At 37.3% G+C, this 23,399-nt stretch overlaps 1 protein-coding gene across 1 annotated transcript in view; it reads right to left on the bottom strand.

Moving 5' to 3' along the window:
- The window catches only part of ORC5 (origin recognition complex subunit 5), a gene marked incomplete in the record, with an annotated part of 192,588 nt that extends 171,553 nt beyond the window's left edge, over positions 1-21,035 (bottom strand). Inside the window, 5 exon segments of the mRNA XM_053715113.1 lie at positions 1,923-1,997; positions 11,320-11,523; positions 19,008-19,100; positions 20,460-20,592; positions 20,953-21,035. Coding sequence (XP_053571088.1) covers positions 1,923-1,997; positions 11,320-11,523; positions 19,008-19,100; positions 20,460-20,570 — 483 coding nt within the window.
- Between the last annotated feature and the right edge of the window lie 2,364 nt (positions 21,036-23,399).

Raw genomic sequence — 23,399 nt, forward strand, 5'->3', positions numbered from 1 at the left:
CCAGGTTAGAAGTACAAAGACAAGTGTGTCTTGCCTACAGTCAAGCATGGTGGTGGGAGTGTCCTGATCTGGGCGTGCATAAGTGCTGCAGGCACTGGGGAGCTACAGTTCATTGAGGGAACCATGAATGCCAACATGTACTGTGACATACTGAAGCAGAGCATGGTCCCTTCCCTTCGGAGACTAGTCCAAAGGGCAATGTTCCAACATGATGACCCCAAACACACCTCCAAGACGACCACTGCCTTGCTAAAGAAGCTGAGGGTAATGGTGATGGATTGGCCAAGCATGTCTCCTGACCTAAACACTATCAAGCATCCTCAACGGAAGGTGAGGGAGCGCAAGGCCTCTAACATCCACCAGCTCTGTAATGTCGTCATGGATACAAAACATTCACACTTTGGGCCCAATTTGGGCATTTCCACTTAGGAAACTTTTGTTGCCAACGGTTTAGACATTAATGGCTGTGTGTTGAGTTATTTTGAGGGGACAGTAAATTTACACTGTTATACAGGCTGTACACTCACTACCTTACATTGTAGCAAAGTGTCATTTAAGTGTTGTCACATGAAAAGATATAATAAAATATTTACAAAAATGTGAGGGGTGTACTCACGATAGAGATACACACACACGCACAGCCCTGGGTAGCTGTACCATCCCCAGAGTTCCAGGCAGTTGGTTTTGGAATTTTCCCTATGGACCGTGCACCCAGACTTGTCTGGGGTTAACTGCCTGGGACTCTGGGGACGGTACAGCTGAGTGCTATTGAGCAACCAGGGCTGTGCATGTTGCAGGGTCATAGGAAGTGTACCCAGTCCAGTCTGAGAGTACAGTCCCCTTCTGGGTTTTGTATAAGTCTAGGGTGATTACATAAGCCTGTGCACCCATGACTTGTTCCCAGTTTGTTTGAGAGCTTGTATTGTATGGCTGTATTAGGGATCCAGGTTTTGAGAAAGACCTTGATGTGGTACCTGGAGGCTTGGCCCATTTGGCCAGATGCGGTAACCAACTCTTCAAGGTTTGCTTTTAATCTTAGCTGAGTGCTAGACTTCCTCTGTGTGTTGTGTCAATTTGTTTTGTAATTTTCCCTATGGGCCTTGCACCCAGACTTGTCTGGGGTTAACTGCCTGGGACTCTGGGACGGTACAGCTACCTGTGAATGCTATTGAGCATGTTGCAGGGTCATATAATGTGTACATAGTCCAGTCTGGTACGGTAAAAGAATGAACTAAGGGAGGGATCATTTAAAAGGAAGAATTTATTAGGAAAAATTACAAAATTAGCCATAGGGACCTAAGTATAGGTAATACATTTTTTGTATCAACTATTATTTTGTAGATAATTAGATGTATTTGTTTGCTTTGTTATTAATTTTGTTTAAATTATGTGTTGTTTTTTTGCACCGGTAACTATTTCATAATATATGCGTTAAAAAGGGGGGGGGGGCATACTTTGTATTATATGCCTGTGATAGTATTTTTTTTTTTATTGGAAGTAAATAAAGGAGTTCAGTAGTTTACTTTAGAGATGAATACCTTATGCGAATAGTTGTTGTTTTTTTCTGAATCTATACAATATACCGATATGTTATTCATTTTATTTATTTTATCTATGTGAAATGTGTTCTGATGAATAGTATTCTTTTCCTTTAATAAAAAAATTGCAGGCTCTTATCACAATCATGAACATTTAATTAGGACTTCTGTCCCTTTAAAATGGCTTAACATTGCATAGTGCGAGATTGAAGTTCTTAGATATACTCTATTTTCAAATCTGAAATAGCATTATTAATTACAAATTACCATAATTTCTAGAGATTTTAAAATTTTATATTCATTGTATCCTTCCGATACCATTTGATTGCAAATTTACCATTTAAAAAGAAGAATAATGTTTTGGAAGACATGTTCTATACTTACAAGTTCTTGCAGTCTAAGAAAGCCTGGCAACAGGTTTGCGTCCATTTCTCGCAGGTGTTCTGCTTTATCGAGTACCTTGAGACACATAAGAACACATGACAGTTTAGGTATAGAGGGTAGAAGGAGGCAGGGAACAAAAACCATAATTTATGTAAGAACTTACCTGATATTCATTTCTTTCATATTAGCAAGAGTCCATGAGATAGTGACGTATGGGATATACATTCCTACCAGGAGGGGCAAAGTTTTCCAAACCTCAAAATGCCTATAAATACACCCCTCACCACACCCACAATTCAGTTTAACGAATAGCCAAGCAAGTGGGGTGATAAGAAAGGTGCGAAAGCATAAAAAAATAAGGAATTGGAATAATTGTGCTTTATACAAAAAAATCATAACCACCACAAAAAAAGGGTGGGTCTCATGGACTCTTGCTAATATGAAAGAAATTAATTTATCAGGTAAGTTCTTACATAAATTATGTTTTCTTTCATGTAATTAGCAAGAGTCCATGAGCTAGTGACGTATGGGATAGCAGATACCCAAGATGTGGAACTTCCACGCAAGAGTCACTAGAGAGGGAGGGATAAAATAAAGACAGCCAATTCCGTTGAAAAAAATAATCCACAACCCACATCAAAAGTTTTAATCTTTATAATGAAAAAAACTGAAATTATAAGCAGACGAATCAAACAGAAACAGCTGCCTGAAGTACTTTTCTACCAAAAACTGCTTCAGAAGAAGAAAACACATCAAAATGGTAGAATTTAGTAAAAGTATGCAAAGAAGACCAAGTCGCCGCTTTGCAAATCTGATCAACAGAAGCTTCATTCCTAAAGGCCCAGGAAGTAGAAACTGACCTAGTAGAATGAGCCGTAATTCTTTGAGGCGGGGACTTACCCGACTCCACATAAGCATGATGAATCAAAGACTTTAACCAAGACGCCAAAGAAATGACAGAAGCCTTCTGACCTTTCTAGGGACCAGAAAAAACAACAAATAGACTAGAAGTCTTTCTAAAATCTTTAGTAGCTTCCACATAATATTTCAAAGCTCTAACTACATCCAAAGAATGTAACGATCTTTCCTTAGAATTCTTAGGATTAGGACATAATAAAGGGACAACAATTTCTCTACTAATGTTGTTAGAATTCACAACCTTAGGTAAAAATTGAAATGAAGTCCGCAACACCGCCTTATCCTGATGAAAAATCAGAAAAGGAGATTAACAAGAAAGAGCAGATAACTCAGAAACTCTTCTAGCAGAAGAGATAGCCAAAAGGAACAATACTTTCCAAGAAAGTAATTTAATGTCCAGAGAATGCATAGGCTCAAACGGAGGAGCCTGTAAAGCTGTCAAAACCAAATTAAGACTCCAAGGAGGAGAGATTGGCTTAATAACAGGTTTGATACGGACCAAAGCCTGTACAAAACAATGAATATCAGGAAGATTAGCAATCTTTCTGTGAAAAAGAACAGAAAGAGCAGAGATTTGTCCTTTCAAAGAACTTGCAGACAAACCTTTATCCAAACCATCCTGAAGAAATTGTAAAATTCTAGGAATTCTGAAAGAATGCCAGGAGAATTTATGAGAAGAACACCAAGAGATGTAAGTCTTCCAAACTTGATAATAAATCTTTCTAGAGACAGATTTTCAAGCCTGTAACATAGTATTAATCACTGAGTCAGAGAAACCTCTATGACTAAGAATTAAGCGTTCAATCTCCATACCTTCAAATTTAATAATTTGAGATCCTGATGGAAAAAGGGCATTGAGATAGAAGGTCTGGCCTTAACGGAAGTGTCCAAAGTTGGCAAGTAGCCATCCGAACGAGATCCGCAAACCAAAACCTGTGAGGCCATGCTGGAGCCACCAGCAGTACAAATGAGCGCTCCAATAGAATTTTGGAGATTACTTTCGGAAGAAGAACTAGAGGCGGAAAGATATAAGCAGGATGATAATTCCAAGGAATTGACAATGCATCCACTGCTTCCGCCTGAGGATCCCGGGATCTGGACAGATACCTGGGAAGTTTCTTGTTTAGATGAGAGGCCATCAGATCTATTTCTGGAAGTCCCCAGATTTGAACAATCTGGAGAAAAACCTCTGGATGAAGGGACCATTCGCCCGGATGTAACGTCTGGCGACTGAGATAATCCGCTTCCCAATTGTCTACACCTGGGATGTGAACCGCAGAAATTAGACAGGAGCTGGATTCCGCCCATACAAGTATCCGAGATACTTCTTTCATAGCTTGAGGACTGTGAGTCCCCCCTTGATGATTGACATATGCCACGGTCGTGACATTGTCCGTTTGAAAACAAATAAACGATTCTCTCTTCAGAAGAGGCCAGTACTGAAGAGCTCTGAAAATCGCACGGAGTTCCAAAATATTGATTGGTAATCTCGCCTCCTGAGATTTCCAAACCCCTTGCGCTGTCAGAGATCCCCAAACAGCTCCCCAACCTGATAGACTCGCATCTGTTGAGATCACAGTCCAGGTTGGACGAACGAAAGAGGCCCCTTGAATTAAACGATGGTGATTCATCCACCAAGTTAGAGATGATCGAACATTGAGATTTAAGGATATTATTTGTGATATCCTTGTATAATCCCTGCACCACTGGTTCAGCATACAAGGCTGGAGTGGTCTTGTGTGAAAACGAGCAAAAGGGATCGCGTCCGATGCAGCAGTCATGAGACCTAAAATCTCCATGCATAATGCTACCGAAGGGAACAATTGAGACTGAAGGTTTCGACAGGCTGAAACCAATTTCAGACGTCTCTTTTCTGTCAGAGACAAAGTCATGGACACTGAATCTATTTGGAAACCTAAAAAGGTTACTCTTGTCTGAGGAATCAAGGAACTCTTTGGTAAATTGATCCTCCAACCATGTCTTTGAAGAAACAACACAAGTTGATTCGTATGAGATTCTGCAGAATGTGAAGACTGAGCAAGTACCAAGATATCGTCCAAATAAGGAAATACCGCAATACCCTGTTCTCTGATTACAGAGAGAAGGGCACAGAGAACCTTCGAAAAGATCATTGGCACTGTTGCTAGACCAAATGGAAGAGCAATAAACTGGTAATGCTTGTCTAGAAAAGAGAATCTCAGAAACTGATCTGGATGAATTGGAATATGCAGGTATGCATCCTGTAAATCTATTGTAGACATATAATGCCCTTGCTGAACAAAAGGCAGAATAGTTCTTATAGTCGCCATTTTGAATGTTGGTATCCTTACATAACTATTCAATATTTTTAGATCCAGAACCGGTCTGAAAGAATTCTCTTTCTTTGGTACGATGAATAGATTCGAATAAAACCCCAGACCCTGTTCCAGAACCGGAACTGGTATAATTACCCCAGCTAACTCTAGGTCTGAAACACATTTCAGAAACGCCTGAGCCTTCACTGGATTGACTGGAATGCGTGAGAGAAAGAATCTTCTCACAGGCGGTCTTACTTTGAAACCTCTTCTGTACCCTTGTGAAACAAGGTTCTGAATCCAAAGATTGTGAAGCGAATTGATCCAAACATCTTTGAAAAATCGTAACCTGCCCCCTACCAGCTGTGCTGGAATGAGGGCCGCACCTTCATGCGGATTTAGGGGCTGGTTTTGACTTTCTGTAAGGCTTAGATTTATTCCAGATTGGATTAGGTTTCCAACCGGAAACCGTTCCTTTAGGGGAAGGATCGGGCTTCTGCTCCTTCTGACGAAAGGAACGAAAACGATTAGCAGCCCTGTAATTACCTTTAGATTTTTTACCCTGAGGCAAAAAGGCACCCTTCCCTCCAGTAACAGTTGAAATTATCGAATCCAACTGAGAACCAAACAATTTATTACCTTGGAAAGAGAGAGAAAGTTGATTTAGAAGTCATATCTACATTCCAGGATTTAAGCCATAAAGCTTGTCTAGCTAAAATAGCTAAAGACATATACCGGACATCAACTCTAATGATATCAAAAATGGCATCACAGACAAAGTTATTAGCGTGTTGAAGAAGTTTAACAATGCTATATGTGTTATGATCTGTCACTTGTTGCGCTAAAGTCTCCAACCAAAAAGTTGAAGCTGCAGCAACATCAGCCAAAGAGATAGCAGGTCTAAGTAGATTACCTGAAAATAAATAAGCTTTTCTCAAAAAAAGATTCAATTTTCCTATCCAAAGGATCTGCCGTAGGAATAGCAGTACGTTTGGCTAGAGTAGAGATAGCCCCATCGACTTTAGGGATCTTATCACAAAATTCCAGTCTATCAGATGGCACAGGGTACAATTTCTAAAACCTTGGAGAAGGAGTAAATGAAGTACCCAGACTATCCCATTCCCTAGCAATCACATCTGAGATAGCATCAGGAACTGGAAAAACTTCCGGAATTAACACATGAGGTTTATAAACCGAATTTAAACGTTTAGCAGTTTTAGTATCAAGAGGACTAGACTCCTCCATATCTAAAGCAATCAAAACTTCTTTACACAATGAACGAATAAACTCCATTTTAAATAAATATGAAGATTTATCAGTATCAATATCTGTAGTAGAATCTTCTGAACCGGAAAAAACCTCATCAGAAACAGATAAGTCAGAATTATAGCGGTCACCTAAAAATTCATCAGAAAAGTGAGAAGTTTTGAAAGACCTTTTACGTTTATTGGAAGGAGGAATAACAGACAGAGCCTTCTTAATAGAATTAGAAACAAATTCTTTAACATTAACAGGAACATCCTGAACAATAGATGTTGAAGGAACAACAACAGGTAAAGGATTATTACTAATAGAAACAGAATCTGCATTGGAAAGTCTATCATGACAGCTTTCACAAACCACAGCTGGGGGAAAAGATACCACAAGTTTACAACATATACACTTAACTTTGGTAGAACCAGCATCAGGCAGCGTCTGTCCATTAGAGGATTTTGATCCAGGGTCAGGATGAGACATCTTGCAATATGTAATAGAAAAAACAACATATAAAGCAAAATTATCAAATTCCTTAAAAGACAGTTTCAGGAATGGGAAAGAATGCAAAATAATAAGCTTCTAGAAACCAGAAGCCATGAAAATAAAATGTTTAAATAAAGTGAGTAAAAAATAAGCCCACATTTTTTTGGCGCAAAAAAATGTCTGAATACGCATGCGTAACAGAATACAACTTCCGGCGTAATTACGTCGCCGGAAATGACAATATTTTGCGCCAAAAAAAGTAGGTGCCAAAAATGACGTAATAAAAAGAAACATTTTCTGCCCCCGCGAGCCTAACAGCAGGCAGGAAAAAATGGCCAAATGAAAAAAAATTTCAAGGTAAGAAAAAATAAATAAATGCATTATCCCAATAATGAAACTGACAGTCTGTAAAAGGAAAACTGATTATCCTGAATCAAGGCAAATATAAGTTTATAGACATATATTTAGAACTTTACATATAAAGTGCCCAACCATAGCGCAGAGTGTCACAAAGAATAAGACTTACTTACCCCAGGACACTCCTCTACATGTAGTAGATAGCCAAACCAGTACTGAAACGAGAATCAGTAGAGGTAAAGGTATATAAGAGTATATCGTCGATCTGAAAAGGGAGGTAGGAGAAGAAATCTCTACGACCGATAACAGAGAACCTATGAAATTGATCCCCTAGAGGTAGACCATTGTATTCAAATAGGCAATACTCTCTTCACATCCCTCTGACATTCACTGCACTCTGAGAGGAAAACCGAGCTTCAACCTGTTGCGAAGCGCATATCAACGAAGAATCTTAAGCACAAACTTACTTCACCACCTCCACGGGAGGCAAAGTTTGTAAAACTGAATTGTGGGTGTGGTGAGGGGTGTATTTATAGGCATTTTAAGGTTTGGGAAACTTTGCCCCTCCTGGTAGGAATGTATATCCCATACGTCACTAGCTCATGGACTCTTGCTAATTACATGAAAGAAATGTATGCAATACAGAAGGACTGCAAATGATGAGTCTCTGGTACATGCATTGAACAGAAATGTATTATTTCCTTGTAAAGATCCAACATATTTTACTGTGTTACAGTAAAGAGTGGAACATGATATATTATACTTAGGTAATACTTAAAGGGACACTGTACACTAGATTTTTCTTTGTATAAATGTTTTGTAGGTGGTCAATTTATATAGCCAACCTGGGAGTGTTTTTGTAAAAATGTATAGTCTTGCAAAAAAAATTTAATAACATTGTGCTGCTTTTCAGATTCCTAACCAAGCCCCAAAGTTTTAGATGTATACAGAAGTCTAGAGACTCTGTTGTGTAATGGGTCTTTTCATATGAAGGGGAGGGGGGAAAAAGGCTGCTATTCCTGCTTTCTCAACCCCTTTCAGTGGGTGTCCCAGCCTAACCTCATCAACAGCTTTGAGTATGTTTTTAAAAGGTTTTATACTTTATTCTTGTATCAGAATCTGTGCATATTCTTCTTTATAATAGTGCCTATTACATGCAGTTATATGAAAATTGGTGTATACTGTCCATTTAAATTACACAAACCAAAGTAAGGATGCTCAGTCAATAGGAAACCTGATACTCGTATACAAAGGACTTCTACGAGCAAATACAGAAGGAAGGGAGATAATGGAGAATAAAGAAATTAAAAAGGTGATGGGACAGAAAAGAAAAACCTGATTTTGATCTGCAGGAATCTCACAATACAATAAAATTATAAACAACCTGAGACTTAAATGTGCTGGAAGCAAATCATTTGTCACTTTAAGAGTGCTGTCTTAGTATTGGGGATAAACTGCAAATTGCAGATGGGGTTAGAGGTAAATGTTACACACACTTTAGACAAATCAGTCATTTATTCTGAAACAGTCAAGAGATTCTAAAGGATAAGCATGATTAGCAGATGTTGAACGGTCCATTAAAACTAAAATAAATAATTCATTAAACACTAGTGAGCATGTAATGCTATGCGATTAACCACCTTTGCAAGGGATACACACATAGTTAAAGTACTTATTGAGAGCCGCAGCGCACTGCAGGACCAGAGTGGAAACTGCGCGGACCTAATAAGCATTGGTAATCTCACAACCCAGCTATGCGCATTCAATCATGTCAATTTTCCACTATAATAGCTCTTTAAGGAATGATGAAAAGGTGCTAACTATAAGAGCTGTCACAATGGGTATAAGAATATATAAGGATAAGATGGGTTGTAGGGTATGAGGACGATAAAAGGCACCTTGTCATTTGCTACAAGTGCATGGCAATATGAGATCAAATGATGGAGGTTATTCGTGAAAATACAACATTCTGTGTTGTTTGTTGTTTTTTTTTAATTATTTTAAAATGATTGTCAAGGTCTTAAGTATGAGACAGATAGGAATGTACAAAAAAAGTCTATTAAAAGTTAGAATAAAAACATTTCGAGACCAGTGTTAGAGAGAAAAAGTAGTTACACGTAGCATAAAGCTTTTAATAAAGAATGTGAGCTACATTCTGCTTTCTATGCTAAGGCTGCTAATGAATGACTTTGGGGAATGTAGGATGACTTCATTTGGAAGGAAAGAATGAAATGGAGCAGATTTAGAAAACAGCAATGAATTTTCTAGCAGAGATTCTCTAAAGCTCACATGCAATATGCGTCATCTGCAAAACTTGATACAATACTTAAAGTGAATGTAAAGTCAGTCTCTTCCTTGAACGCCACAGTAATCAACATTGAAAATTAGATGAACTTTAATTCCTCATTTTATATGTAATACCACCTTTTTATCTGCTCGAATGTAGTAATATTCCTCCCCGCCATCTTTGCTATTTGAGTGACAGATTCAGATCATGTATTTAGACCAATCATTGATTTCCCCCCCCCCCCCCCCCCCGGGGCAAAAACCCTTTTTTCAAAACGTCACTTTCTCCTAATGTGCATGCGGTAAAGCCGAAATCTTCTACTCAGCTTTGACGCGTCGCGCATGCGCTGTAGCCGTATTTTCAGATATAGAAAAATATACATTGATCGTCTTCAGACAGTTAAGTAGCGATAGGAGTAGCTCTGATGTTAAAATAATTTTAAGAGCTCGTAATCAATTTTGACAATGGGAGTTCAAATTCATAAGCATGTTATTTGAAAGTTGATATTTAAAATATTAATAATTACATAGAAATATAGAGAAAATAATAAAAAGAAAATGTAGGAGTCAATTATATTTATATTAATTATTACATTTTAATCAAAACTATTTCAATTGCCAATAAAATAGTTGGAGATCAAACAATTAATAAATGATAATCCATTGTGAGATCATTAGATATTTCTAATAAGCACTTAAATTTTCATACGTATACATAGGTTTGGCATTTAGGCTTTATATGTAAATGTTAGTTACCATTACAGTGCAATAAATATATTAAATATTTAAATTTTTATGCTTACAAGGCGATTTTGATGAGAGAAATATACAGAGATCAGAAATATGCAGCTGCGCTCAATGACACAAATAGTATTCAATGAATGTTTTCATTCATTGAAAACTATGTAGCTAGTCTACGATATCGGCTTTGAACGCATGAACTATTGCAGAACTAGACTGGAGAGCACTTGAAGGATTTGTGTAGAGTGGGTGGGATCGCTCTATACGTCACACTGAGAAGTAGGAAGTAGCGGCTGGGAGGAGTTGGGCTTGAAAACGGCATCAACTTGGTAATATAAATATATTATTATTATTATTATCGGTTATTTGTAGAGCGCCAACAGATTCCGCAGCGCTAAATATATACTAAATCATTTCTTTTTGGAGGGGAAAAGTGGCGGTTTATCTAAAAGACACTAAAGGAATTATTTGGAGGCATCAAAACAGTGAAGATTGACATTAACTTTAAGCCTATGACAGTGTTCTAAAAAGGGAAATTTGAGAATGAAACCACTATATAGCTTACTAATGTTTTATTCATTCCTCAATTTTATGGGGAGTTAACTGCAGAAGATGTTATGCAATCATTTACATTACATTTTTTTCTAACAAATTATGTTTATTTTTTTTGTAAAATGGGTCTAAGGGGTAGATTTAACAAGCAGCGAATGCTGCTTTCTACGCCCATCACTTCTGGCTCGCCAGAAACGGAAGTTAAAAAGCTGCTCCTGGGTGGCGGACTGAAATCATCCCAATCCGATACAATCGGGATGATTGACACCCCCGGTGAGCAGGGGGCGGCACAGCATAAGCATTTCAGTGCTGTCGGCATTTAACAATGTCGAGCGGACATTACTCGCTATAGCGAATCATGTCCGCTCGACATTTAATGAACTGACTCCCAAGTGTCATCAAGCAGGCCGGACAAGAGCTGCTCTTGCTGCATTCATTGTCTTTACTTCAAAATCTAAAAACATCTATGCAATATAGTCAAGTTTTGATAAATCAGGGAAACTACTCACAATGTAAAGCGTTTCATCTTGCAGATCGTGACTGGATGTTGCCTTTTTGTACAGTCGAACAAATTCATTAAATGTGTCACATCTCTCGTAGGAAGAATACTCGTTTTCTGCAGAAGGGCAGTGGTTGTGCAGCTGGTTCAGAATTTGTTCAAACAGCAGCCGAGGTGAAAAGCATTCCACACAATTAACAATTACATGAGGGAGCTACAAACAGCAGAAAAAATATATAAATGCCAGTTCCACCATTTTTAAATGCTTTATTTAGTGGTAATGAAGACAGGACATAGCACAAATACATAACTTCATTTAATCTAAAGCTATAGGTGCATTACACATCTACCTACTACCCTCCAAGAACAGCCCAGTTGGCTGGTGCGACCGCTTCACATAGTGGGCTTGATATCAGCATCTCAGCATACGAATCCAATGAAAAAAAATAAAAAAAAATAAAAAAAAGGCATAGGCATTGAGTAAAGGTAACAGCAATTTAAGGTATGTTTAGCAAGAATACCTCTTCTCAATATTAAATGTAATTAAACATAAATTTTATATACAGTCTGCTAGAGAGCAGCACCTTGGGTGAACGAATGTTAGAAAGGAACAGATAATGAAAATCAGAACTTTTGATGTAGGAAATATTAAAACATAAAAGTATCAAATATTACAGGAACAAATAACAGATCAAATGTTTAAAATGACATTATCAATGAAAGGCAAAACTGTACCCGGCATTAGTGATGGCGTCATATTATGGCAAATCTTCTAGAGAAGACACAAATTGGACACCAACACATTTTGTGACTGTTACAAAAAAAAGAGGAGCAGGACTTGGGAAATGTTTTTTTCTATGACTTTAAATGTGGTAAATAATGCAGTATTGTTGCAAGAAAGGCAAGTAAAATGCTAGGTTGTATAGGTAGAGGTATTTGTAGCAGGAATAGTAAGGTCCTTATCCCACTTTACAGATCACGCTTGAGCATTGTGTGTAGTTCTGTAAGCCATATATCCAGGAGGATATAAATAAAATGTTCTGTTCAAAAGAGGGTTACTAAAATCTAAAACAGAAAACTTAGAAATTACTTGAATATGTATAAGTTAGAGGGCAGAATGGAAAGAGGTGATAGGATAGAAACTTTCAAGTATATTAAGGGATTAAAGTGAAGGTCAATTTTGATGAATTAGTGCCCGGTTTTTAATAATCCTATTAAAAACAAGGGCACTTTAATTAATCAAAATGGACATTTCACTCTTTTTCTTCAAAAACTTACTTTTTCGCTCTGGCAGCCGCTCCAGCGATTCCCACGGCCGTCAGAAGCCTCTGCAGATGTCAGAAATGACGAATCCTGCTTCCTCCAAACACGGCTTCCCCCCCCCGGGGGAATCTTGGCCTGGTGCAACGCTGTGATTGGAGGAAGTCGGATTTGTCATTTTGGACCCGCGAAGATGGCTTACGACGGGTGGAGGAAGTGCTGGAGTGGCTGCCAGGATTAAAAGGTAAGTTTTTGAAGAAAACTAGTGAAATGTCAATTTTGATGAATTAAAGTGCCCTTGTTTTTTATAGGATTATTAAAAACCGGGCACTAATTCATCAAAATTGACCTTCACTTTAATAAAGATGAGCCGGTAAGTCTTTTTCACAAATGTGCAACACCTGATCAAGGGGTCAAGTTAAAAGGTAGCAAGTTCAAGAGTAATTTATAGAAGTACTTCGTCACCAAAAGGGTAGTAGATTCATGGTATAAACTTTCATTAGATGCGGTAAAGACAAAATACTTCAGGGTACATAAAAAAAGCCTAGTATAAGAAAAAGATCATCCTATGAATAAAATAAAGTGATGGAAAATCCTAGCGTTTGTGAAACGCTAGGATTTACCAGCCAACGCCAAGCCGAATTTCCAGCACGGCTATTGGCTAAGAGGCATTAACATCACCTCTCAGACAAATAGCGTTCTGCCGTGGGCTGCCTTAGCAGCTCAGTATGGCAAATGTTGCAAACAAATAAAGGAACTTTATTTGTTCCAATGGTAAAGCCTAGCGTTTCAGAAACGCTAGGATTTACCATCACTATAAAGGGACATAAAACGCAATTTTTTTCTTTCATGATTTAGACAGAACATCAAACAACTTTCTGATTTACTTTATTACATTTTGTTCTATTCTCATCCTTTGTTGAAAAGCAGAAATGTAAGCTTAAGAGTGTGCACGTGTCTGCAGCACTATATAGCAGCAATGTTATACATTAGCAGGAGCACTAGATGGCAGCACCATTTCCTCTCATATAGTGCTTCAGGCATGTGCACGCTACTTACCTAGGTATCTCTTCAACAAAGAATAACATGAGAAAGAAAGAAATTTGAGAATAGAAGTAAATTGAAAACTTTTTAAAAAAAAATTGTATTCTCTATCTGAATCATGAAAGAAAAATTTTTGAATTTTTGGTTTTAATGTCTCTTTAAAGTTAAAATGTTTAGTTAAAATGGGTAGACTTAAGTTGTCCAGGGATGTAGTGCCATTTTATGTGGGGGGTTTTGTTAGGTACATAAGATGGGGCAGATAGCGATACTTACAAATATATACAGAGAGATAATCCTATCAATATCTGCAGAATCTGCATCATTTGTGACAAACTTTTTTTTTATTTTTTATTAAAAGGCAAATATCAGATCCCTCTGTGTATGATTCTATTTGCAGTATAATTAGAAACCCATCCAAAAGCCTCAGTTCAGAAACAAACGTAATATATAATGACAATGGCCCTGTACTTAGCTGGCGTCCATGGCCTAGTATAGGTCATAATAGAAGCATTATTGATACTGGGGTCAAATGTGCTTTTAAAGGAATTCCTAACTACAATGGCAAAAGATAAACATTTAATATTTGCAAATGTAATCCTTTTAGGTTCACATTGATTGGTGCAGCTAAGCCAGTGGGTCTACTAGAAAATAAACTTTATCAGAGGTCTCTAGACATAACATTTTCCCCCTTTCTTTTTACCTGTGCCTCCAATTTTTAATTACGGCCATATAACAGGGTAAAAAAAAAAAAAAACTACAACATACAAAAAACGCATAACTAAGCAAAGAAGTAGTTAACACAATCTTGCTGCAGAGTGGAACTGTTAACACATTATGGACTTAATCTCCTAAAGTTGAAAGACAAAGCTACACCTAAATCAAAAAGGTATGGAGTCAGGGATACGGTGTACTTAACATTAAACCCATTCTATAAAACGGAGTGTAAATGAAACCCATAAGATTAACATGCAGATCTACTGTACTGAAGTTATGTTTCTGTGTGCTGGCATGCAATCTATACCCATTTGGCTTGAGAAATATCTTGTGACTGACAAAGATTCAATAAAAATTGCCTATTTCACCAAGCCTGGTGGTAATTAATAAGCAAACACATGTAACGTGGATGTTTCTTAGAATCTGGTTATTAGTGACTTAATACTACATATCAGGCGTAGGAGATACGAATAAAAACGCATAATTTTGATGGTTTCATGACATAAAACATCTTAGTGCATCTAATATATTCATTAAACAATGTATTTGCTACTAAAGGGGAGAGTGAAAAATAAAGCTGCTCAGTAAATATGCCTCAGGTGACCAGTCGTAATAACAAATTTACATGCAGCATTGAGAAAGCAAGAAGTGCTCGCTAATAGTATTATAGTATACTGTATTAACTCTAAGCCTGAGACACATGGATATGTACATATTTCAACTAATGCTAGAAATTAATTTCCCACTTAAAGGGACACTGTACCCAAAAATGTTCTTTCGTGATTCAGATAGAGCATGAAATTTTAAGCAACTTTCTAATTTATTTATTTGTGCTTGCTGATTGGTGGATAAATTCATCCACCAATAAAAAAGTGCTGTCCAGAGTACTGAAACAAAAAAAAGCTTAGATGCCTTCTTTTTCAAATAAGGATAGCAAGAGAACGAAGAAAAATTGATAATAGGAGTAAATTAGAAAGTTGCTTAAAATTGCATGCTCTGTCTCAATTACAAAATAAATTTTTTGGGTACAGTGTCCCTTTAAACTTACTATGAGAGCTAATCAAACAATACTCATAGGACTGAAGTAACAGTAATAACAAGAAAATAATCATAACGTTAACGAAAATTCAAAATAGATCCTCTGACGTGCTATGAAAAGTTTGTAGGAAAGCTACTCCCTGCTCAAAGCAATCTTTTCTAGGTAAGCCTAATTCAACATGTATGTCAGGTAAATGAGAATATAAATACAATTATTAAATTTACATGCAGCCTACTGGTACATAAAATAATGTGTTAAAAAAATAATAACATTTGCCCACTGGAGCACAATCAAAAGTTTCCATAGCCACAAATGTATTAAATCAAAGGTAAAACCCATCTAATGTAATCAGCTCTGATGTCAAAAAGTATCTCATGCTTCTCATTAGGGGCAGTCTTGTAAACAGGTGGATAAGTCCATCCGAGTCCCAACTTGAGTATCCAGCAATCATCTTTAGAATACACTCCCAGACCCAGTGTGATCTCTAAGCTGATTAGAGTTGTAGTGATAAAAGGCATCTGTTTGAGAAATTTATTTTTGTGAGACCCTCTAGAAGTGGGTAGCTCAGGAGCAAGCATGACTATGGAAGATAATTCTAATAATACTGCTGGCATGAATGCTGTAAACACATGTTCTTTGAAACAATCTTTGGCCCCATATTCAAAATTCAAGAGAACCCAACAATTAACGTGAAAACCAGGAGGCAGTATTCAAAAATCAAATTAAAATATTGCGGTTGCATTACCAAAACATCAATTTCGCTCTCCATAATTGAACTAAACTTAAAGATATTACACCGTTGGTACCTAACGCCAAAAAGAATTCACTACCTATTCCCCCAAAGGTCGGACCGATGTTGGAGATGTGGCCATGGAGGTAGCAACCTGGCCCACATGTGGTGTTGGTGTAACACAACTCAAACATTCTGGAGACTGGCAATCACCGAAATAGAGTTGATACTGGAAACTCAGTTCCCCCTAGACCCACTTATGTGGCTACTTTGCAGCCCTCCTAAAATAAAACACAAACCCTTTCAAAAACTATTTAATGTGTTCACAAATAGCATTAAATTCTTAATAGCAAAAAACTGGAAAAGTAGGGTGGCCCCTACATTAGCAATGTGGTCTCGCAGAGTGTCGGAGCTCCTAGAATTAGAGGAATATTTGTATATGAAAAATGATAAAATGGATGTGTATGCGGAAATGCTAGCCACTTGGGAGGAATACCTCAAAAACCATAGACAAAACCTAGACTCTCAGACAGACTAATACCCATAACTCACCACACATAGATAGGAAAGTCTAACACTTAAAGGTCTCTGCACCCCTCATCTCGTCCCAGCTATATAGGTGTCGTTTGTGTAGCTATAATGTGGTAGTGAGCGACATTGGCAAAAGAACCTACTTTATCCTTTGCGGCTTTTATTCAGTGGCAGGCTGGTCGGCTTTCTTCTCTTTTTATGTTACTCTTCTCTTCTTCCCTCTTCCTTCTCTCCCCCTTAGCTTCCTTTTATTCCCCCTCCCTCCTCATACCCCGAACAAAGTTAAAAATATCCTATAGGATTCACATAACAAAAGAGGAAGGGATTCCTTCTTTTTTTTTGTTGTTGTTTTTTTTTGTTTGTTTTCCTTTTCTTTTTGTCGCCTATTACTTGTGTAATATTAAATGTAACTGACAATTGTATCCATCCCGACGGGAGCTGCGTCTCCCAATCTGCATATTGAATACTGTAAAATGTGTGTTCTTTTTGTAAGCCTTATTATTCTTCTTCAATAAAGTCAGTTTAAAAAAAAAAAAAAATATTGCGGTTGCAATATTTCACAATTCAGGCAGCCATATTGGCTTGAATGCTAATAAAAACGTTAGTCTTCTCCTCATACTTCCTGGCAAGCACCATTATAAGAAATGGAGGAAACAGAGCTAGACAGCAATGCAGAAAAAAGTACATGTATATACATAATTTTATTTTTGGTTCAAATAAAGATTCCATCTTTTAAAATGCTGAAAAATTTAGAAAAAGGTGAAAGAAGACCACGAGAAACTAAAAACACCCATATTTTTCTGCTTGTTCTTTTCAAAACAAGCACAAAGTTTGGCAGCGTATTTCCCCAAAATGTCCTTTTTCAATATGTGTCAAAATATGAAGCAGTTAAAAGCGAACCTGCTTGAAAATACACTGCACATGTTTTTGAACATAGGCCTTTAAATCCACCTTCTGCTTACGTGACACAACATTTTTAATTAATAAAGAGCTTCCTAGTCAACCTGTCTTGTGCTTTGCCAAACTCAGGATTATCCCACTGTATAACTTCCAGTTACCACATTACATTTGCATAATCAACAAATGCAAGATAACAAGACAATGCAATAGCACTTAGTCTGAACTTCAAATGAGAAGTAGATTTTTTTATAACAAATTTTAAAGTTATGTATATTTCCACTCCCCTTGCACCATGTGATAGCAATCAGCCAATCACAAATGCATATACGTATAGTCTGAATTCTTGCACATACTCAGTAGGTGCTGGCGACTCAAAAATTGTAAATATAAAAGACTGCACATTTTTTTTAATGGAAGTAAATTGGAAAGTTGTTTAAAATTACATGCTGTATCTGAATCATGAAAATTTAATTTAACCTGAGTGTCCCTTTAACTTAAAGAAGCAAGTAACTATTTATTTATTATGTCTTGTTCCAATACGTCATTGATGGTATCATGCAGCAGGAACTCAATTTAGCTATTTAATACGGACATTTTTATTAAAGTTACATTCTGAAATCATTCTGATACTATAAAAGAATAAGACGCAACTACATTTAAACAAATGACAAAAATTATATTCGAACAGAAGAGTTTAATCTTTTCTATAGGAAACAAAAACTAAATATCTAAGCACTTTGCACCTCATCAATATTAAATATATAAAAGCTAAGCATCTTATTATGACATATGAAAATTAACCTTGGACCATTGTTGCTAGGGACAAACCGTTTACTGGCAATAAATACATTATGGTCAGGGAAGCTTTTTCAAATGTTATTTGTATGCAATGTATTGAGACAATGTTAGTTTACTGAAAATGCATTTGTTAGTAGATGCAGTGATCTTTCACAAGAATAATGCAGCCATGATGTTCAGTGTAACATGTCAAGGGAAATAATATTTAGTTTTCCTTTACATGTTTTTGTACTAAAAAGAAATTGGCAAATTAATTTTATGGCAATTCAGTATAAGATTGTGGCTATTTAAAGGATGAAAACATTTTGCAACTTTTCCACATGGAAATACGGAGTTCATTTAAGACAACTTTTATAAATCCATTTCCACTGCACTTCGAAAACTGTCCTTACTGCAGGTATTCGTGGGCACTGGCATTGCACCCACCTTGCATACTGACTGTTTATTTATAATCCGGTGCATTCGCACCCTGCAGCTACTTCATTTGTGCTATAAAAAGGAGCACTGCACACTGGTAAATTTAGTTTGCTTGCATACATTGCTTACACATTTTTAATAATGCTCTGATAAAGGCACCTAGCAACAACCATTAAAGAAATAAGTTCTAGTTTAAACCATTCAATTAAAGATGTGTTCTGCTAAAAGATTTACCTTATCTTCTATGATATTCAATTGACCTTACCTCAAGCACACTTAACATAGTTTGAAGAACATAGGTCTTCCCAGTTCCAGTATGTCCGTAAATAAATATGGAGGGAAAGCTGAGGTGTGAGCGCTACATTAAAATAAATAAAAATATATATATATATTAGCAGCACTAAATAATCATGGAGGGAAAGCTTAGGTGTGAGCGCTAAACTAAAATAAATAAAAAAATATATATATTAGCAGCACTAAATAAATATGGAGGGAAAGCTTAGGTGTGAGCACTAAATTTAAAAAAATAATAAATATTATACATACATATATCTATTTCTATCTCCCAGTACTGCATTGATGCTGCTTCAACAAAGGATACCAAGAGAATGAAGCAAATTTGATAATAGATGTAAATTGGAAAGTTGTTTAAAATTGTATGTTCTACCTGAACCATAAAAGAAAAATGTTGGGTTCCATGTTCCTTTAAACAGTATCAGAAGGAGCAAAGGATTGATTTTATGATCACTTATAAAACATTAAAATGATAAATTCTAGTGAACATTAAAACACACAAGTAAAACAATAAATAAAATCAGATAAGCACATTGTGTACAATCCTAATCTTGAGAGCACTAATCAGTGGCTATGTAAGCTCAAACACGAGCAATGCGCCCACCTCAAAGTTTTATTTTTTGGTGTCCTTTGTTGAAGAGTATACTTAGGTATGCTCATGCGCAGCAATGCACTGCTGGGGAGCTAGCTGCATATATATGCCTCTTATCAATAGCTCGCCAGATGCGTTCAGCTAGCTCCCAGTAGTGAAGCATATGCTGACAAGCAGCAATGCTAAAAAACAAAATGTTCTCTGTTGAAAAGCAGGAAAGTAAGCTCAGGAGAGTGCATTAAAACAAGCGTTAATATTAAAGTGAATGTAAATTTTGACGCGAAAGCGCCCGTTTTTTAAAACTTTGATTAAAAACAGGGGCACTTTAATTCATCAAAATTTACATTTCACTCCTGTTGTGACAAAAAAAAATAAAAAATTACCTTTTAAACTTCACAGCAGCTCCAGGTTCCTCCGGTCTCACAAGCCATTTCTGATGTCAGAAATGATTGATAGGTCATCCTCCAATCACAGCTTCCCCCCGAGGGATTCAGTGTGATTCACTGCTGTGATTAGAGGAAGCCGGATGCCTCATTTTAGACCCAGGAAGAGGCTTTGAAATGGGTGGAGGAAGCTGGAGCTGCTGTGAAGATTAAAAGGTAAGTTTTTTTTCACAACACGAGTGAAATGAAAATTTTGATGAATTAAAGTGCCCCTGTTTTTAATCAAAGTTTTAAAAACCAGGCACTTTAGCATCAAAATTTACATTCACTTTAAGTATGAGGTTCCTTAATATTTACTATCACTTTAAGCTCAATAAGGTACATGTAAATCATGCATACTATTTAATGTATGTTCAAGTTACAAACAAGCATTTTAAAATAAACTTACCTCCCCAAATATGGCCAATAAAGTTGATACTTGAGATTCCCGACATAATGTAAGTTTTCTCACTTGGCTCAGCCTTTCCTCAGAATATGAAGTATGGTACAAGGCAGCCATGACTGCTTTTTCTGAATATCATCTGCAAAAAAAAAAATTGGCTTTATAAATGATGAATATATTTTGCAACTTTTTCCACATGGAAATATGGAGTTCATTTAAAACAACAATTGTAAATTAATGTATACAGCTAATCATTTAAAAGGGACAATTACAAATGTCTGTCAATCATATAAAAGAGCAACTAAATATTTGCTCAAACAAAAATAATTGTTCAAACGGATATTAAAATTTATATGAAATGGTGGAGCGGATATTACCGCTAAACAGTGCGGTCGCAATCAACAAGAGCTCCGTGTATATTCTACTAAAAATTGTAATTAATCAGGCAATTTTCAAACCAAAATGACCTAAAAACACTCAGATTCCTTAAGAGGCTTACCACTTCAAGACACGACCAGATCGGTAGCGGCTAGATACCATCCCGCTAAAGGTCCAGGACTCTCTGACGTAACAGCAGTCACGTGACTGCAATGAACACATGGTACAGAGAGTTGAGGAAGCAGAAGGGCGGCAGGCTCAAATCAAGTCGTGTGCGTGTGTACAATGATGTATCCATTCATATATTTCTCTTAACATATCTAAATTTTAGTAATCAACATAATAAAACATTTTTTATTAAAGGGACAGTACTCCAGAATGTTGATTGTTTAAAAAGATAGATAATCCCCTTTATTATCCATTCCCCAGTTTTGCATAACCAAAACGGTTATATTTATATACTTTTTACCTCTGTGAGTACCTTGTATGTAAGCCTCTGCAGACTGCCCCCTGCCCCCGTTATTTAAGTTATTTTGCCAAACTTTCCTTTTAGCCAATCAGTGCCCTCTCATAAGTAACTGAGCACAATGTTATCTATATGGTACACATGAACTATCGCCATCTAGCTGTGATAAACTGTCAAATGCATTCAGATAAGAGGCGGCTTTCAAGGGCTTAGAAATTAGCACATGAGCCTCCCTAGGTTTAGCTTTCAACTAAGAATACCTAGAGAACAAAGCAAATTTGATGATAAATGTAAATTGGAACGTTGTTTAAAATTGCATGCCCAATTTGAATCATGAAAGTTTTATTTTTGACTAGACTGTCCTTAAAGGGACATGAAACCCCATGTCTCTTTCATTAGTTCTCATGTTGTTCTTTGTTGAAGAGATATCTAGATAGGTAGCGTGCACATGTCTGGAGCACTACAAGGACAGGAAATAGTGCTGCCATGTTGTACTCTTGCTAATGTATAACATTGTTTCAGAACTGTTGCCATATAGTTCTGCAGAAATGTGCACTCTCCTGAGCTTACTTTCCTGCTTTTCAACAGAGAACATTTTGTTTTTTAGCATTGCTGCTTGTCAGCATATGCTTCACTACTGTGAGCTAGCTGAACGCATCTGGTGAGCTATTGCTAAGAGGCATATATATGCAGCTAGCTCCCCAGCAGTGCATTGCTGCGCCTGAGCATACCTAAGTATACTCTTCAACAAATGACACCAAAAAATAAAACTTTATGAGGTGGGCATCAACCCATTGCTCGTGTTTGAGCTTACATAGCCACTGATTAGTGCTCTCAAGATTGTGATTGTTCACAAGGGGCTTATCTGATTTTATTTATTGTTTTACTTGTGTGTTTTAATGTTCACTAGAATTTATCATCTTAATGTTTTATAAGTGATCATAAAATCAATCCTTTGCTCCATCTGATAAAGTTATTTATAAACAGTCTATATAGGCGTCCGGCTGCCACTCCCTACATAAAACTGCCGATCTGACTATCGGGATTGCTCAGGAGCAGTCAAGACAGAGACTGAGAGGAAGGCCGCAAGAGGATCCCAAGTGGCGCGAAAAGCCGCCATCTTCCCATTACTGAGGTCAGATTCAAGACTACTGGCAGACACCACCTGACCCCTAAATAGTGAAGTGAGCCATATCGGAAGGGCTCTTGAGAACACCCATCCTCCCAGACTAACCCAACCAACCTGACTGGGTCTGTGGATAACGAGAAGACACCATTACAGATCAGCAGCTGAGCCGCATCACGGGAAAGAGAATCAAGGAAGCTCCTCTCAAGCCCATCCATGCAGTAACCAGCCGCCCTCTGACAACCTGGCTGTGTGCTTGGCATTAACAGAAACTCCTAACCACCACATAGACTGAGACACCCCCTGCTGCTTGGTGAAATCTAAGACGTTTTTGTTTCATATTTTAACTGGTGGTCAGCTAACCTACAACCATTTATAGCTTTACCTTAAACATCCAACCCTTCATCTACTTTCTAGGCCTGATTAAACTTAGAAGTGACTCCCACACCACACTAACAGAGCCTGTTAAGAAACTGTCTAGACAATACCTTAAGGAACCCACCACAATACCATAAGAAACCCCTACAGTACCTGGGAGACTGCTCAGATATTCTTTAAATATCCTGGCTACTGAAAACCATACCTTTGGTTTATTAACCCCATACTATCTTGTATGTTACTAGCTGCTGGGCTTATCTTATAGTAGCAGTTCCCAGCCTCCCTCCCATCTCTCCCTTTCCTGCCTGGTCTGTCCAGACAGGTCACTTCCCCTCTCCCTTTCCCCTTTCTAAGAGTCGTATCCACCTTCCCCAGAGGTGGGAGGGAGAACTCTTAGATAAACACCCATCAGTTAATATAGGAATTTGCCATTGTCAATACTGAAAGTTATATACTGTATTTATACTTTTGCTGTTTTTTCTGCTATACTAAAGTACTTGTGTCCTGCCGCTGCTTTTACCCCTACTTCCCTCCCTTTCCTGCTTAAGTAAGTCTGAGCAGGTCACCTCCTCTAAACCCTTTCCCCCCTGGTAACAGG

Source organism: Bombina bombina, chromosome 5, assembly GCF_027579735.1.
Source record: "Bombina bombina isolate aBomBom1 chromosome 5, aBomBom1.pri, whole genome shotgun sequence".
Lineage (NCBI taxonomy): Eukaryota > Metazoa > Chordata > Amphibia > Anura > Bombinatoridae > Bombina > Bombina bombina.